This window comes from Xiphophorus maculatus, chromosome 4, assembly GCF_002775205.1.
Source record: "Xiphophorus maculatus strain JP 163 A chromosome 4, X_maculatus-5.0-male, whole genome shotgun sequence".
Taxonomy (NCBI): Eukaryota; Metazoa; Chordata; class Actinopteri; order Cyprinodontiformes; family Poeciliidae; genus Xiphophorus; species Xiphophorus maculatus.
This window is the reverse complement of record NC_036446.1, coordinates 25,751,322-25,770,942: the sequence shown is the minus strand read 5'-3', so window position 1 is coordinate 25,770,942 and position 19,621 is coordinate 25,751,322. Positions and strand designations below refer to the sequence as shown.

The 19,621-nt window shown below is 37.4% G+C and overlaps 1 protein-coding gene across 2 annotated transcripts in view; it reads left to right on the top strand.

The window, feature by feature from the left end:
* glce (glucuronic acid epimerase) overlaps positions 1–19,621 on the top strand; it is a 59,890-nt gene that overhangs the window by 21,867 nt on the left and 18,402 nt on the right. The window contains exons 2-4 of one of the 2 annotated variants that reach the window (XM_023332245.1): positions 6,554–6,668; positions 7,627–7,662; positions 18,171–18,684. In XM_023332245.1, the coding sequence (XP_023188013.1) occupies positions 18,180–18,684 (505 nt within the window). In that variant the 5' untranslated portion in view covers positions 6,554–6,668; positions 7,627–7,662; positions 18,171–18,179. The remainder of the gene's footprint in view (positions 1–6,553; positions 6,669–7,626; positions 7,663–18,170; positions 18,685–19,621) is intronic. The other variant, XM_005809583.2, reaches the window with a different exon arrangement.

The following is a 19,621-nucleotide window of genomic DNA, read 5'->3' as shown; positions in this document are numbered from 1 at the left end:
CTGAACTAAGCATTTGTTTAGTAAGACATTGTTCCACTATTAGACAGTCAGTTCAGTAACTTTTTATTGCCTGCCAGAGGTGACCCATGAGTGACATGAATTTCAAATAAAAAATCAGAAGTTGTAAAAACAACCAAATTGTTGTCTGACCTATATTTCAACAACTACATAAACACACACAACTTTATCATTAGTGCCTCTATAGCTGCAGTTTGAAACATCTTACAAGCTTAATGAGGCAATAAAAGATCCCTAGGCCTTTAACTAATTTATTTCTGTTGCTAAATGTAGTTAGTCTTAACCTATTTTCTCATTCGGTGACTTATTGCATGATTGTAAGTGCCAGCTTCTGCCTACAAGCTTGAAAGAGTTCAGCACAGAAAGTACCACAGAGTGTTGACAGGCACCATGGGTATTTGCTCAGCTTCCAAATCTTTCCTTCCTATTTACTTTGAACTTAGTTTTCTCATGCAGTTTGTGGTTCTTGGTCTAAAACGTATCCTCCCTAGAACACTTTGGCTTCCAAGTTTCTTTTTTTTTTTTTGGTTCTTGTTGTATATCAACTCCACCTGCTGCTCCAGGGCATGCTTGGTCTTGTGACTTACTCCTCTGTCACTTTGATCTGAGAGGTTGTAACGACTTTTTGCAAAAACATAGGTTTAATATTCACTCAATGGGACTCTGTCTCAAAAGGCCATTGGTGATCTGTTTAAAGTAAAATAGATTTTCCTTCAATTCACAAATCTAAAGTAGTGTCAGCATAGGAGAAGAGAACAATTGATGTGTATTTAGCTGCAGCATTCAAATGTAGCATCAGATCCACCCCTAAAAGGAAGCAACCGAACCCCTCAATGCAAGCAAAGCACTTCTAAATACAATCAGATTTACTATCTATATTCCTAAATGCTTGTGACAACCACACTGTTTCTCACAGCATGTGACCCAGACCCACTGAAACACTCTTTGTTTTGCTTAATCCACTGTGAAAATTGCCCTAATGTTTTGAGAGCTGGAGGAGGTTGCATGGGAATGGTGTTGTGGGAGGATATTCCAAGGACAACAAATTGGTTTGGGACATCAAGTTTGTAGCTTTTATATTGTGGTACACATGAAGCAATGACTGGGTACTAAATATCAAGATGTTTAGTACTGAAAATGTCTTCAGTTTGTTTTCAAGTTAAAGAATGTACTCCCCCCACCCCCATTTTACTGCCAATTATAAGAGGAAGTCTGTCATTAATATAACATTCAGGATAACCTAAATTACTTGGAAGGCATACAAGTGAATTTAACATAAAAGCCAAATTTATTTCAGTGATTTCCGTTTTTCTGAAAAACAGAAAATTCAGTTTCTCAAAAAGCTGGAGTACAACAGAAGAGCCAATAAATAAATTTAACAAAAGTGCCTAAAAAATGGGCCTTCTAAAGTTAAGTATTAATTAGCATATTGCTGTGTACAATATATATACTCCATACCTGTTCATGAGTCCTTTTGCATGAAACGCCTCGTTACTATGGCATGGCATGGAGGCGATCTGCCTGTTGTTCTGTTGGGGTGTTTGGGAAGCCGGGGTTACTTAAATAGTGACCCCTAGCTCATCTGCATTGCTGACTCCAGTGTCTTTCGTATTCCTCTTGACAATAGTCCATTGATTCTTTATGGGGGTCATGGAAATTTGCTGGACAATCAAGTTCTTTAAAGCGGGTATAGGTTCCTTTAGGCTGTATGGACCGATGCCAAGTTCTGCTGGAAAATGAAAGCAGCATCTCGTTAAAGCTTGTCTGATGAGGCAGCATGAAGTTCTCTAAAGTTTACTCCTGGACAGCTTCAGTAGATTTGGACTTGATGAAACACAATGGACCAACAGCGGAAGATGAATTGACTCCTCAAAGCAACTCAGACAAACTTCGCACTGACTATGCGTTCACACTAGCCTGTTTAGTCCACTTTAATAAAATTCTAGTTTTATTAAATGGTTTGATTAGAACTCTATTTTTGCAACTCTATTTGGCTCCATTTTAGTCAAACTAAATTTGATTAAAATTTTATAGACATATATTTTGTGAGTAAAGTCTGGTTTGTTTGGGGAAGTGTGAATGTACAATCAAACTCTGATGCGAATCAAAAAAGCAAATTAAAAGCTTGGGTCTCGGTTGGTTGAAGTGAACTCTGGCAAGGTTTGAATTCCTATGTGCATGCAAGTGGATCGGCGATTACTCCAAACCAAGAAGAGGAGTATAGCGCAAGGCATTCTGTGTCAATAAAACCAAAACAAACACAGGAGTCAAACACTAGATGGGGAAAAATGGCTCATGGTTTTTCAACAAAGGCAAAGAGAAATCCTTCAACAGACTTCAAAGGAGTCTGATGCCACTCCTTTTTTTGTGTACATTTTGTGAAGAAGGAAGTTGCGCTAATGTCGTCTTCGGTTATTTTTGTGTCGTTTCCTTCAGTAGTTCTTGGTTTTCAATTAGTTTTGATTGTTTGACACAATGCAGAGTGAAAGCGAGACCACACCATTTAAAAATGTAACAAATGTTGCAGTTTTGGTCCCCAATCGAACAGAGTTTACCAGACTATTAGGTGTGAAAACACCCTGAATCTCAAGAAACTTGAGAAAGAGAGACATCACCCAGTTTAAAATTTTGAATATGTTTACTATTGTGTGTAAATGACATAAAAGCTTTATGTAACCATAAAATACTGAAATATGTTTTCAATATTTATCATTAACTTCAGAGACATAAAAAAAATGTGTCTTTATCAGTTTAGTTAGTTTAACTTTAGTTTGGAGAAGTGTTTTCCATTTAATCAGGTTGCTCCGGCTCCACATCTCGGCTCTCTGCTCATTTCGCTCTACGCTCGGCACGCTCCGAGTTCTCTGATAATTCTCCGGGCATCGGATGGCTGCTGATGACTGGCTCTGTCGTGGTATCAGTGGTGTGATCATTAAATGTTTTGCCAGCCACTCACTCCTCAGAGAAAATGAATGAATTATGAATGGCCAACAGATGGGTCTTCGGCCCTCGTTTTCTTGCCCTGTCTACTAGTTGTGATAGATGCCTGCATGTGTCAGGGGGCAGCAGATGTGGAGCAACTATAATAATTAATGAGAGAATATCCGTCCCAGTCAAACTGCTGGAAGACGCATCCTGAGGCTAATGTTTAAAATGTTTTCACTGGAGAGAGCCGTAAAGTTGGTCTTGATGATTCATGTGTGAGGTGTCCACCTCTTCCTTCAGACAGGTCAGTAGCATGGGACAGTATGTAAAGGTGATGATGTGCATCAGCCCAGTGCTAATTGATATGCGAAGGCAACCTTGAAGAGAGGCTAAGCTATTTGACCTTCACTTCCTTTGATGACACATTGAAAGATGATTTTAAAAACGTATTCCTTGAAAAATGTTATGAAAATCACCTCTAACATCGAGTTTAAAATGATTCTTACACCGTCTTCAGCATAGTGAGGAATGCATCTTCTGTGCTGTATGATGTGCATCTTTCTCTTCATTGGGTCTGTGATACTCTCTATGTTTACAGCATTGTCTGAAAGATAAAATGCATAGAAGGGGAAAAAAAGGGTAGTAATATGTTAACTTCATTCATCATGTAGTTTTAAAAGGTCTTTCTTAATTCAGTATTATTTACAGGAAATTGGTTACCACACTTTGTAATCCATCACTGGAGCTCTTGATCACCGTGCACATCATGTCATTGCAAGTGTATTAATCATTTCACTCAGTTATTACACAAGTGACCTTCACTGTGTGACAGCCACTCTCCTTGAATCTTGATGAGTTTAGGAAGGTTGTGGGTTTCGTCCGCTGTCTTCAGTTTTCTGGCACTGGTGAGATCTGCTAGTTATCTCTCTCCATGTGTTTCAGTCTGAAAATTAGCTTCTTTAAAGAGAGCAAGGAATGAACTTGAATTGAGAGAATCAGTTCTACGGCCCTGTTTAAACCCTGGCTTTACTGTCATCAATATAATAGGCGACGTTTTGATGGTCACTTTTTTTGTTGTTTTTGGACGGGATTAGGGTCATTATACCCTAAGCAAAGCTGCTTCCACAATTAAATATACTGCAAACAATAAAAGTCATGTGAATACTATATAAAAAATAACGCATATTGCTCAATAAAAACAGATGTTGAACATTCCCACATACATTGCAGCAAGTAAACAAAGCCACAAATTAGACCACATCATCAGAAGCATGATAAAACGCTGCATGCCTACTTAATTTTACAATCTGATTGATGTAGGGACAAATTAAATTTTAAATCTGTTAAGTCTGCAAGCAGGGATGATTTAAAGAGAAAAGAACGGTGAAAACTATTTTTATATTAAAACACTGCAGAATGTTTTGTAGCATTTAGTGTGTTCTTTTTATTGCGTTATGCCTGGCTCGGTTTTGACGGGACTGAACATGACTTCTCCCAAAAGTGATGTAGGGATGTAGGCAAATTAGTGCACAAAAATTTCCCCAAGAACGCAAAAGAAAGTTTGATGCTTAAAAATCTCAGCAGGAGGCCCTCCGTCTCCCTCCGTGTTCAAACGGCACATGCTCATGCCTTGAAATGACACCAGAAGAGCTGCAGGATAAGCCTCAGGAAGAGAGAACCGCACTTGGCAGACATTTACTTTTTTTTTCTTTACAAATGTACCTTCTTCCTGCAGCATACCTGCCTCAGAGAGCATTAGTGCTGTTACACGGTAGCCAGGGATTATTGATTAACATTGCTGCTGACATTTCTAGTTCCTGTATACTCCGGCTGGATGGCGATGCTCTCTTTTCAGCCTTCACACACTGACTGGCATTGTTTTTATGTCTCTTCAGACTAAAGTTTTGTTGAAGAAAATCAACTGTTTTTAATTTTAGGTTATCCTCTGCACTGCATAGTATGTACAGGTTTCCACCCAAAATCCAACATTCGTTTTTATCATTCCTACATATTTTAAAAAGACTTTTTCCACAGGAAAGACTGTTTGTTTTGTGTTTTACCTGCTTGTATAATTAATACAACTATGGAGTGTGTTGTCTCATCTTGGCACAATCACTACATGGGGGAAAAATACACAAGGTGTTAGATTTAAAAAGGCTTCAGATCTGTTTTTCTCTTCAAATATTGTCAAAAATTGCAATGGACCATGTAGTGACAGAAGGGTGTCCAGCTGGTTTCTTTGCTCCAACATCTAATTAAAGTGCTTTGTAAATGACCGCATTTTATGAAATGATCAATATACTTTCTTTGATCTAGCAATTTAGCACCATCTTTAATTTAATAACATGTTTCCACTGGGGATGGAAATGACTCGGTTACATAAATTACAGAGGAAACCATCCATGTCACACTCTGCACATACACACTGATGGATTGGCTGTACATTAATGACTCTGCTATTGAAAAGCCTACAAATTAATCATGGCAGCAATTAAAAATGTGCGTTTGCGTTCGGGTATTAATTTATAGTGCATCAGTGTCCAAATCCAAAAGTCCAATATTACAGCTGATAATTACATTTGTGTATTAACTGAATTGAAAAGCTGCTTAGGATCAATGTTCCAAAAGAATCTGTATTGATTTCTTTTAAGTACAAACAGCCGGCCTAAATCATGACGCTCTCTGACAGGGTTGGGCAATAAATTTTCACAAATGGTCACATAAGCACTTATAACTAATCCAGGGCCAAGCCATTGACTAAACACCATTTTTGTTCGACTACATGTGTGATAGTAACTTGTTAATAGAATCTGTTATCGTCTGATGACGGTAGACCTTGCAGTTGAACAATAAAATGTGACCCCATACTGATAGCTTAGGTTTCTTGTTTACTTTTCATGGATAATACTTGGGAAAAAAATGGTCAGAAATGATCAAGGTGATATTTTTCGCAGCTTAGTCAAATGATTTAAATTTGAGGTGTAATTACTGCAAACATTTCTAGATCTATTTCTCTCAAGCTGAGTGTACCACTTGAACTTTTGTTTGGTTCAGGTCTTTTTTAACACTTTAGAAATGTTTGTTTTCCAATTAATCTCGTCACTGAATCGAAGGTATACACTTTTCTAAAAGATATAAACAGCTTCAACTTTTGCTTTGTCTTCTGTTTTGATATAGAAGAAAGCAACAGAATATTGCATAATGGCTTATACCTAATTAATACAGTAAAAATAGTGTTACATTGTAATTGGTCATGCATTATTAGACATATTTTTTAGACGGAAACCTTTCCTTTCATGAAATATTTTCCTTTGTATTTAAATGTGGAAAAAAATTGAGTTTGCAACCTCAACAACAGCTGACACATTTTTGTCATTTCTGTGCCCAAGAAAACATGGTTCCAATAGTTTTGGAAGAATTATTAAAATCTTTAGCCCATGGTGCTTTAGCCTTCCGTGCTGGTGGGAAATGTGGTATATTAGCTGATATAGGATTTAAAAAATTTTTTTTTTACAGACACCCTTGCTTCTCATGTATGATTCACATTTGAACGCTGTCCATTTTCAAGCATCATAATAATGGAGTTCATATTTCCTCCCGTCATGTGTAGGTGCTGAAGCAGCTGCAGGCGGTAAAAAGCAGAAGATCGAGCGGAGTGCAGACTGTGGTAAAGGTGGACGGGATGTCGACCCAGCTGTTTGTTTCTTTGTGAAAGATCTGAGGAGGTCAGTCACCATTCAGTTGTCTTTGTCACAAATCAGGGTTTCTGTTGCCTTCAAGCTCAAAAAAGTACACAGAGATAATCTTGTTTGTTAGACGTCTTTGAAGCATGCCTCTTGACTATGACCTTCTTCTGACATTGACCCTATCTACTCCTCGGCATGCAAATATCATCTTGACTTCATTTTCCAAATTATGTCTAGCGTCTTCTAACTGCATATGAACTATGAAAGTGACCCAGTCTTTTACATGGGTTCATTACCTTTTATACACAGATAATTGTCTCACTGGAGAAGCCTGAAACACTTCCTACCTTTTATGCAGTCAAATATAATTTCACACCACAGATGATTTCTGAAGGACTGTTTATGGTTGGTCTGTTGCACATATCTTCAATATAGCTGTTTAGTTTTCAATAATGTTTTGTTTTATCTATACCTTTATTTTAGCTCTGAGGAGACCAGTGTGACCACTTGACATGATAAAACATCTAATTTTACAGATGTTTCTATTTGATAATATGAACAATAAAATGGTTATTGTTTGCAGCTGAAATTAAACTACCAAATTTTCCCTCTGCTACTTCTGATTTGTGACTTTCTTCATTGTTTGACTTGTTTATATCCTGTATGGGGTGGATATACACAGAGAGGATATGGACAGTAAAAAGAAGCAATGTTTAGTATAAAGAAAAATTCACCTAAAACAACCAAACACACTCAAAATAGACTATTTCAAGGTCATATGACTTGAAAGCTGATTTCTCCAGATGACCATCCATTTTTGCCATTTTTCACAGTACGTGACCTTGTAGAAATGCAAACTTATGGTCTATGTTGGACATTGAGTTATAATATTTTTGACAACTTAAAAGTTTTTTTGATCAGTTTTGATCTCGTAAGTGGACTCATGAGAACAGTCGCTCTCAAAATCTGTGTGATTTGATCTTGTTTGTTTCGACAGTTCAAGCCGAGGCTCCTATTTACAGTAAATGTATCTGTGAGTACTAAATCTTACCTCTACGTTAGAGAGCATTTACATCCCTGCTTTCTCAACATTTTCCACGCTCGCTTTGTGCTGGTAGGACAAGCACTTTGCTTGACCTCCCTCTCAAGCAATCCTGTGATTTTTCTTTTATAACCCCTTCGTTTGAGTCATGGCTGTCTTAATCCCCCTGCAGACTTCAGCTATAAGCTTTGTGGTAATGCCTTGCCTAATCCTCTTCAGTAAAACACACTCACGCATTAAGCTCAAAGCAGTTTACTCACTTACTGGCTGCTTCTGAACAAAGCATGATTGTTTGCAGTACAGATTTGCGTCTGTGTGACTGCTTCTTAAAGGTCCTATTAATTTTGCATCTTCCTGTCCTTTTAAGTAATTTGCAATAAAGATAAGTTCACATAATTTACAGGTTCGAACAAAATGCTTGTTTGCGTTTCTTTTTTTTTTCTTGTTTAAGTTTTGCTATGATTGTATGCGGCACCTTCTAAAGCACCGAACAATCTTTTTTATTTCTTATTTTTTTTGGTATTCATTTCTTTTTATTCACCTGTGGTAATTGCTAATGGCAGGGCTGGTTAGTAACTGGTTACATTTACTCAGTTACATTTTTTACTTGAGTAAGTTTACTTGCTGCTTGAGTAAAAGTTTTGAATACTCTGACCACCTCTGGTTATTGGACAGCCACTAATGTAGTTATTAATTAGCTTTGAGTATGTCAGAGACAGGAATCTTTTAAGGTAACCAAATGTTCTGCTTACTATGTAAATATTAGACCCTGAATATTCCAACTTATTATGATTCTAATGATCCTGTATTTTTTTCCATCTCTTAGAAAAACATATTGAAGATGTAAGCTCATTATAAATTCTGTTGAATGACAAGTCTCAATTGTTTCTTCTTCCTCCAGTTTTATACTTGTCTTCTGAGTCTTGGCAAACAATAGAGGCACTATTGTTGTTTTTATAATTAAGCATTTAATATGCTTGCTTGTCACTCTCACTAAATCAACACCAAGCCTGCAGCTCTTTTGAAAAAAAAAATGGAGCAGTCCTTTTGAGTTACTGTACTTTTTAATTTTATTTTTTTTTATCAAATTGCAGACTCACACACATAACAGAGAGCTCAAAATAAAGCAACAAAATCACAAGCAGGTAAAATAGCTTTGACATGTGGCGTATGGAAAGCAATGCCCATGAAATCTTGTTGCCATAACTGCACCATTTTTGATAACATGGCAGCTAACCTTTTTTTTTTTTTTCTCCGAACAAGAGTCATACGTATCTCGCAGAATAAAACGACAGATAGCTAGGTATTAAGTTTGCTACAGATTAAGTAGTAGAATATGTGTACAAGAGCAAAAAACAACTTCAGCTCATCACTGGTCAAATCGAATGCTTAATTTCCCCTTGCCAGAGCAGAACGGAAAGATTGTTTGTCTGTCTCTCAGTTGGGGAATTCCAGAACAGAGCCCAATTGAAACAAATACCCAATGATAATTAGAAATGTCAATCTTAAAGGATAGAAACTGGATAAACCAGGCAGTAAAGAATAAATCTAAATTTCTTCTTAAAGCTGCAGTAGGCAACTTTTATAAAAAATGTTTTTTATGTATTTAACATTGTCACTGTGTTGGGACTGCATGAGACTGATGATCTGAAATGAAATTATGCTCCTCTGCCTTTGTGGTCCTACTCCCATCTGCAAAAATGCACAGCTCAATCAGAAGCAACCACTCAGAGATAGGAGGAGGGTCTTAGCGCTGTCAATCATCCTGATGTGTGCACTGCTCACACTCTTCCCTTAGCTCTCTGCTATGCTACAGCTCCTTCTAGCATCACAGCAGGATACTATGGTAACTAGCAGCCTACTGTGGATGCTAGTTACCATAGCCACTGATGACAGATGATGAGCCAATTTTCCTGTAATCGTAAGGTATTTTTCTGCCATTAACAGAGATGCAGCGTATACATGAGCTTCATTGATGGTGCTAAGACCCTCCTCCTGGCTCTGATTGGTTGTTTATGACTGAGCAGTGTATGGACCTGGCAGAACCACAGAAAAGAGGCAGAGGATTGTATGTCTCGTGTTATTTTGTCACAATAAAGTGAAAATAAAGGAAACAGAATTTTTGATGTAGTTTTGTGATGAAGTTACAAGCTGCCTTGGATATACCCTTAAGGATTCACGGTATTCTAATCAGACTGTGAAACTAAACAGAAACCCATAATACCTACTTATTCACACGCGCAATCTTTAAATGAGCTGAAATGCCTCTCAGCTGCTGAATAAGCTGATTACTTACTGGCTGTCACAGATTGGTACCTTACTTCTCCAGTGGAGGAGTGCACTGAAATGCCTGGAAAATTTGCTAAAGAGACAAAACCCCTAAACTTTCATCTGCTCCAATTCCAGCCCAAGAGTACTTCACAAGCACTTGACAATTTAATGCTGACTGCACATGAGTTTAGAGGGGAGGGGGGGGGGGGAAATCATGGCACACAACTTTAAGATCATTGCCTTCTTCACATTTCACTTTGTGACAGTCGATGCCTCTAACAACACACCTGCATTGTCTCCAACCCACACTCCTATACAAATGATAAAATGCACGTCTAAGATAAATGACGCTAGCGCCTAAACCAGCACGCAGCAGAAAGTGCTTCAGTACATTCTCATTAACCCGTAGCGTGCCAATCATTGAGATCGTAGTTACAAGTCTGTGGTTTCACAGCTCATTTCACCCTGGAGTTTCTCCATCCTATCCTCATCCATCTCCGTCAGCTGCCTTCACCCTAAATGTCTAATCTCAGGGGCTGCCTGCTAGTGTGCTGTGGATTATAGGATGTAACCAGAGTTTATAGCAAAGCCTCCATAAAGTTTGTTTGCCCAGAGTATGGAAGAAAATATACATTATATAGTTTCAAGGATCACTCTATTTAACATGGTTTGCTGGAAGAGAGACATTTTGACTTGAGATTAAATGAGGAGCTGGCACTGTTCATAATTCACTTTGCATAGCATTAATGGCTTTTAAATACAGTGTAAATGGATTTTAAAATTTCTGTTTGTTTAGCTAAGCTGCTGTTGCCTTTGCTCTATTTAAATGAAGAGGGTTCTCTGGCATCTTGTTCATTACACAGTCAGAGCTGCTTGCTAAATTATAGATTTCATTTAGTCAGATCTCCACTCTGTCCCAGCTCCCTAAACAAAACTTACTAGATTACTGCTACAATATAATGTATTTGGTGTTTAAAGTCATAAATCAGTAACTAGTTTGACATATACTAGCTTTTGACTACATTTTTTTAAGACTTACAGGTTCCTTATTTAGTATAAGTAATCTGTGGTTGTTGTATGGCAACTTTACTTAGTCTTGTTTAGATTACCTGAACTTTGCTGGATGATCATCTCCATATAGGGACTCGTTAATATTGAAGGCGTGCTGCATCAGGCCATTTAGAGATCCTTTATATAAACACAGTAACAAACATATGTTCACAATCATTTTAACGTGTCTGATGTTCTGCGATAACAGCAAAGATCTAAAGGTAAAGGTGTTTGCTGTTTCTACTGCAGTGTGAACTTGTCAGCATTAACTTTAGCAAAGTTAGGTATTCTTGGCAGACTGAAAAATATTTTTGGTTTATTTTGAGTTCTGGGGTTCATTCCTAAACTATGAAACTTCCAAGGCCACACATTGTTTTCATAAGTCATTGTAGAGGGGTGGGATACTATTTTTGTTACATCTTTAAGCTGTAAAGCATATACAGGTTTCTCTCAAAAACAAGCAAAATGGTCCCATATTTGTTAATGAGGTTCATATCATAATGTGTCGTTACACACACACACACAGAGTGACAACATTGAAAACTTTCTTGTCATTTGGGGATTTTGACTTAGAGCTCTCAACTCAGTTTCATAAAATTAGATTTTTATATAACATCCATAAGAAAAGTATATATAAAACAGAATTGTCATGCTTCTGAAAAGCATGTTTACTTGCATGCACTCAATACTGGTAGCTCCTTTTGCATGAATTCTTGCATCAGTGTGGTGTGTCATGGAGGCGATCAGCTTGTGGTTCTGCTGGGGGATAGTGAAAGGCCCTTTTGGTTTTGATATCAGATCATCTGGAGTATTCAGTCTGTTGTATCAGGTCAGGGAAGTTTGCTGGCCAGTCAAGAACAGGGACACCATGGACAGGAAAAGGTATGAAAAACTGTTTCAGGGATGCAAGATTATCTATTAATAAGTTAATCTAAAATTGATTGTGCTCATTGATCGACTAACGATTAAGTGATAGTCATTTTCTTAAAAGCCAAAATTTTCTTTTGTATCAAGCATGTGGACAGTCTTTCCATAACACGATGGGCTACATTTATTATCATATACTCCATCCTCAGTCCACTCCTCCAGCTCCCTCAAATTTTATTCATAAATATAAAGCTTATTGAAGCTCAATGTGCCATGTGGAGAAAAGTAGTGTAATTACCAAATGGTGCAGAGCTCTTCACAAAGGACGTTAATATCATCTGATCAGTTGGTCAAGGGAAAAGTGACATTAACCTTTTTTTATTCCTGTCTGAAAACATGCATTTCTTGAAAATCTGTGGCAGGAATTAATTTTCATCAAATGGATTTAGATCAAATAATATTGTTAATGTTGACAAAGGGGCTCAGAAAGCACATTTGTCCCTGCAGGGAGCTTTGGGGATTGTACAGAGCAGCACTGAATGGAGGGCCACAGATCAGGCCGACAGGGTTAACTGAGTGGTCAGCAGAATCATTACACTGTAATCCTGTTGCTTTTTTTTGTTCAAAGAGCACTCTGGACATTTCAAACAGACCTCCTGTCAACAAGAGAAAAATGTAATCAAGGCAATGTTATCCTATGTAAACTTTTCTTTCTTTTTTGTCATAATATTTTTACTTGGGGGGGGGGTAATTTCAAGTGAAAACAATCACATAAGTGTGTTCTTGAGTGGTGTTTGCTTTACTAACAACCTGGAACTTGGCAATGTAGTTTTCCTAATTGATCAACTTGAACTGAGGCAAATTTCCCCTATGCTGACATCAAGTGCAGCCCCTTAGTAAAGTGAATTTTCTGTACTTCTTTTCCAGTTTTTCCTAATATAATCTGAAAAGCTGCTTTGATTTTTGAGTGGGAGGTTTTTTTGCGTTAATCCTGTCCAGCACTGGTGGGGGCGGGAGAGCGGGGTTATCCTCCAAAAGGATTGCCTCTCATCTTCTGGCCAGCTTTGTGCAGTTTTTTAAATGTATAAATTTTATCTGACATTATCATCAGAGGTATAAAACCAGCTGAGCTTGTCTGATAATTGCTGAATTGCACAAAGATCTCAATTATACCAACAAACCTTCATTTTAAAACTTTCCAAACCTAAAAAACAAATGTCAGTGATGGGAACTTTCTAAACTTTTTCTGATTGTTCATTAGCGTTGATATGCCCTACAAGCTAAAACAAATGAGTAAAGATTAGTAAAATCGTGGCAGTGTATTCATTAGAAATTATTTTGCCCTTGGTACAGGATGTTCTGTAAATGGCTAAATTTGTTTGATCTGTATTCTAAGGGATCTCTGACTTCCTCCCCAACGTGACAATAATGCACCACTGCTGTCCTTTCTGCAGAGCAAGGACAGTCATTTATTTTCTAGTTTTGAAGACAAACACAAATCATTCGGAGCCTTTCAGGAAAATGCCTAGACTCTTGTTTTTCGGATGAGAACATCCTCCCAATAGATGCACATAAATCTGGGTCAAAATACATCGGGGACAATGCAGCACTCTATGTAACAAGCTGCAGAAATGCTGTTTGCTTTGTAATTAACTACTGCTTAGCAGCAAATATGATTTACAAATGACTCAATTTGTGCAAATGGAATGTAGAGGACAGTAATCGAGTAACATTTCATTACATGTATTATGTAAGAGAAAATGATAGTACTCTTCTTAAGTTGTTTATTTGGGAAATAATTTTCCTTTAGGCATGGATTAAGTAACAGCAATACTAGATATAGCTTTGTTTTTTTTAACAAATTATTCAGATCCAGACTGATCAGTTTGAGTCACAGATGAATGTGTGGGGTAAGGTGCCAAATTACAGAGGCCGGTAATGTTCTCAGAGATGACACCATTTGTTAATTTAGTGTGCCAGTCATGTTTTGGTCAATTATCCCAAATACAAAGGGAATTTACCTTCCAAATAATAAAATTATTCTGTTTCAATAGCTGAAGCACAGATTGGTACAGTAAAACCAATAACATCTCATCTGTATCTTTCATTGCATCACTGCAAATGTCTAATCCGTTATGTCTTGGACACTCTCTCTCTTTGATGGAAAATTGAATTGCAAGGAGAAACTTCAACTACACAAATCACAATGTATAGTTTCTCCTTACAATGTATCCCAGTTTCTCTGCAATGGCTGCACGGCATTATTAAATCATGCAATTGTGATATTAAATTTTGTACTGCCTATATTAGTTACAATAAATCTGTGATTTATTCTCTTTCCTGTTTTTCCTCTGACATTACCATGTATCCAACTCTCTCTAGAAGCTTTAGTATTTTTGAAACAGCCATCTCTGAACATCTACCCTAGAAAAACTCTATTAAAAAAATCTTCTTTTGATATGCCAAACCAAAATTCATGAAACTTGGAACTGTCCATAAAACATTATTGAAATCTAAACAATCCGTTCCTCTATCGACTACATCCCAATTTAAGGGAAGATACAAAACAGCAAAGCAGATGAAGGCTGACAATTCTCCCAAAACAATTGCAGCTCATATTTTCTTAAAACAAGGTTTCCTCTTTTTGTGTGGACTGAAGGTACAAATGGACCGAAAAAATATGTTTTGCAAAATATCCAGGCGTAGTGTGGGCAGAACATTAATGGTGAGGCTCTGAAGAAGGCTTTTGACTATTAAAAATCACTTCTTTAATCAGATTCCAAATGATAAAAACAAAAAGTCTTTCTGACAGTAAAATGACAATTTAACCTTTGGAAGCTGCCTAAGCATAATAATACCAGCAATTTAGATGCTGTCGGTCTGTGATGTTGGTCAGACTAAATGTTTGGAATCCATAACATATTCAAATGAAGCAGCCTCTAAATGTCCTTCTGTTGTGGTGTTGCGGTAAACAGTCTTTTATGCGAAGCAAGAACTTCCCAGACACATTAGACCTTTAAATTTACAGTGCACCTTTAACGGTCTTGCTTTTAGAAACAGGTTAAGGAAATAGTTTCCTGCTCATCATCTGCTTTAAAAAGGTCTGGCTGATCTCTTGACAACACCGGCTCACACCAGTATCTCAACCCACACATCTCTAGCTCGATTCACTCCTTTTATCTGTTAGTGACCCTGCACAGGTTCATCCATCTACTCAGTCAAGTTTCTCTTTCGTTTAATCTTTCCAAAAAGAACCTCTGGGATCTCTGACTTTAGGTGTTTCTTCATAGTCCTGTAGCTGCAGTCCTCACCTTGAATTTGTCTCTGAGCTCTTGACACCAACAACTTTCTGACAAATGCTCGGCAGTTCTTCAGCCTGATTGGCCAGGTGGCTGGTGAGCTGCTGGATTCTTTGTTAAATGCAACTACAGAGTTTTATACCTCATTGGGTTATCTAAAAAGAGCAATATTGATTTTGCAGTTTAATAAATTTTGGAAGAATTTGAAGATGTGGTTTCTAAGGTAAAATCAGAATACATACTTTTTTTTGTCATTTTAATAATGCATTGCCACAAATAGCAGGAGTTTAAGTTGAGCTGTCTCTTTCCCCTTACTTTTTCATTTACAAAAGAAAACATCTAATTTGCATCTCTGAAACAGGACATTGTTTTTGATTTGTGTCCACAAAGAGATGGGCGATGGGATACTTTTTATGCTTCTGTACCTAATCCTGTGTATTTCAAACTGGGAGTGTGAGCTCAACACCAGCAGCAGAGAGCTATAAAAAGAGACTATCATTTATAGAGAGTTGCTTGTCAAGACCAGTCCTACTTATCTTTCAGGGTGCAGACTGTGTGTTTGTGGTTTTCTTTGGTTGTTTTTTTTTAACTTGCATTTTTCTACTAGTGTTGGAGCTCCAATCAGTTTTGCGTTTCATTACTACACTGAGCTGTAGCGTCCCCAAATGTCAATAACACATGTTTCAGTAATTGATCAGGAAGAGATGCGAAGTGTTTGTTCAGGGTAGCAGAATGTGCAATTATAATTTGATATGACTTCTGCATTATGCTTTGTTGAATTTGTACTCTGACAGTGTTTGCTATTCAAAGCACTGTGTACACCTCCCTTGTTGATTGGAGCCACTTCATAAATTAACATTGTTCCAGGTACCTCTTGCACAGTGATTTGACTTTGCATTGTAAAAGTAGATTACTATTGCAAAAATTATTGTACATTAATCACACCCACTTTCAGCAGTGTCCCATTTAAGATGAGGCAGTGAAATGAACTTGGATAGTAATGATTTCCCCCTCTCCCTCCTCGGTCATCTCTTTAACAGTAAATTCTGTGGGCAGTAAGCTGTAATTAGTGTGGAGGAGGAAGCTAAAGGTTGTGCATTGATTTCTTGTTTGCTTGGTGAAAATGTCAAAGAGAAACATGAATCCTGATTCACAATAGGGCCTGAAACATGTCTGCTTGGTGTGCTGCAATTAGAGCTCTTTCAATACCAAATATTAACACGCTGATTAATTACAATTTTCCATCGTGTGGTGTATTTCTTTGGGAATGGATGTCCAATGCGGAATGTAAATGATAACATGGTGGTGGTGGTGACATTAAAGCAGGCTTATTTAAAAATAAAAATAAAGTCTCAAGAATTGTTTAAGAAATGTAAACGTAAAACATGAGTGACGGCGTAAACCTTTTTAGAAAGGGTAATTGGGTTTAGACTCAGTTTGATCTGCAGATAGAATATTGACTGACCAGGTCAGAGACTTGGTGTCCTATAGTTTAATGGCAGCAACATTAAAATAACGAACAAAACCATCACTTAGCATCTGAGTCCAGATTCTAGAAATTTGCATTACAGTCTTAACCATAAAAATAAACTCTCTAAGGGGAGCAGCTTTTTAGTTTAAGAGCAGTGTTGTCCCTACTTGCTGTAAATTATGTTACATTTTGGATTGGATGTAATTAGTTTGATTCAGAAAATATTCCGATCAACTCCTCTAAACTAACAAATTGTTTTCAATCGCTATAACTGCTAAAAATGGTTTCAAATACAGCGTTCTGCATTACAATGTGTGCATGTCTATTATCTATAGTTTTCCATATTTATTATGCGTATTTTTAAAGCTCTTATGATTTGCTAGCTGACTCATAAAGAAATACTCCATGTTTTAATCTGAAAATCCCAATTAATGAGATTTAAATGTTCTGGTTGATAAATCTTGACACCCCCTCCTCCTCGCACCTTTCTCATCTTGGTTTGACCTTTTGTAGCTCCAGCTGAAAGAAAGCAGGAATGTGGAAAACTCAGCTTTAAAATGTACATTAGTCTTAGTAAATTGTTACTTACTTTCAGGAACAACAGTGATTGAAACACAAAAGATATGCATGAAAAGCTGTCACAGATGTCAGCTTCCTTAGTGTTTTTGTCAAAGTTAATGAGAGGCTTTCAGACTCTGGAAATCAAAGCACAAACCAGAACTTCTTGTTTGCGACAGAGGATCGTCAGAACCACATGGTAATTTTTAGTTTTTGTTCAGAATGCACAATTTTACTCGCAGTACATGTGGTCTAATTTAGTCCTTGTGTGTTCCTGACACACATGTAGTGCAGATTTTCCCCAAACACTTTTACAAAATACCACAACAGTTTAAAGTGCCATTAAAAAGTATTTGCTCTCTTGCAGATTTCTTCTGCTTTTGAAACTAATTTTTTTCAGATCATACAAATTCTAAAATCAGACAAAAATCAACTTCATTTAATGCAGCGGGGAATCGAACCGGCAACCCACCATTGAAAGATGAAAACATCTCAAAAACCAAAAAGACTTTGAGGTCAGTGTTCGTGATCCAGCAATAAGAAACTGGAGAATAATCGCATTTATGAGTTCCACTGATTTAAAAAAGAACAAAGACTCATTTTACATTAGCCAAGAAACATCTGGATGAAAACCAAGACATTTTTTGGAAGTACCTCTCGTTTGTGTCACATACATAGCTGCCATTTTAACCAACTCCTCAACTGTATACTGTATTCATGCATACAGCACCAGTCAGATGGTGGATACATCTATTGGTCTGAATGTTGTACTTACTTTGAGCTTTTATATTGATGTTGAGATGTAAATAATTTCAAATTTGCTAATTTGACAGTTGCAAAATTTATGTTTCGTCCATCTTTTTTGCAATGAGGTAAAACGGAAGGCTGTCTTTTATCAAACAGCTGACCTTCTGATTTTTCACAATAGGTCACAAGTCACAAATGCTTCTGACACTTTATTTGTGTTTGTTTTATGTGGGCAGGTTGTGACCATGCGCTGCCTGGCTGCACGGGTGAACTACAAGACGCTCATAGTTATATGCGCCCTCTTCACACTCATAACGGTGCTGCTATGGAACCGCTGCTCCAGTGACATCTCCATCCGTTTCCTTCCCCGGGCCGCCTTTGTGGTTCCAAGTGCAAAGATCAGCAGCAGCCAGCAGCAACCTCCGCAACCCCCCGAGCCTCCACCTGTTGTTGGCGTTGTTGGTGGGATCAAATATGAAGAAATTGACTGCCTCATCAACGATGAGTCCACTATCAAAGGCAGACGAGAGGGAGGAGAGATCTACCTGCCCTTCAGTTGGGTGGAAAAATACTTTGAAGTGTACGGCAAAGTGGTGCAATATGATGGCTATGATCGCTTCGAGTTCCAGCACAGCTACTCCAAGGTCTACGCCCAGCGTGAGCCCTATCACCCCGAAGGAGTCTTCATGTCCTTTGAGGGATACAATGTGGAAGTTCGCGATCGTGTTAAATGCATCAGTGGAGTTGAGGGTAAGGAGATTTTAATTACATGGTCCACATCAACATTTTTAAAGTTTGTGAACGACCTTAAACTACCTTAAATTTGTGTTTGTCTTTTTGAATACCTGTAAAGGTAAAATAGTTGCCCTGTTTTCCACAGGAAATGTCAGGTAACTGTGTTAATATCAAGAGTCTGTTCTTATTGAAAAAGTGACCCACAAATTTAAGTAACTACCAAATGGAAACGGTTTAAATTCCATTAAAAATGTTTGCTTTTCTTATCTAGACTATGTCAGGGTTTATCTTCTGACAGACACCTGGGTATATAAGACTGAGAGTCCACTCTCAGTTTCTTATCAGAGTTGTGTGTGGTTTTTTTCTTTTTTTGGTTCCTTTTAAAATAATTGCCAGGAAGGATCAATAGCTCATTTTAAAAGGCTATTAGTTGAAACCACATGGTCATCAATATAGTTCTGCTTCTTGCTTGCATGAAGAAGTGGCCATCTACACTTAGCTGAAATTGCAAAATAGATATTCATTATTTTTCTTTTATCATGAAATGGCTACAGCTACCAATAAGGCATACCATTGCACCATCGACTCGTATATCTTACAATTTTGTGACTTAATGTTTGCATTGTTTTTTGTGTGTTTAAATTTCAGGCTTTTGTGACATACCGAGGTATTTTCAGTGTTCGTAAAAGAAAAGCAACATCAGCCAATGGGTTTTAATTTTGCAGAAAAAGCATTATTCATTTTGCTTGGTTTTACTTTGGCTAATTAAAGACCACAGTTAACGCTGAAGTCATGTGAAAAAGTAAGAACCTTTTTATAAGGGTTTGCAAACAGTGATAATATTAAACAATGACAGACTCCAATCAGGCCATATTACACCATGTCCTGCCAACATGTTTTTTTTTAACTACATAAAGGTTATAAACATGCTTATAAATATGTCCTTTATGGA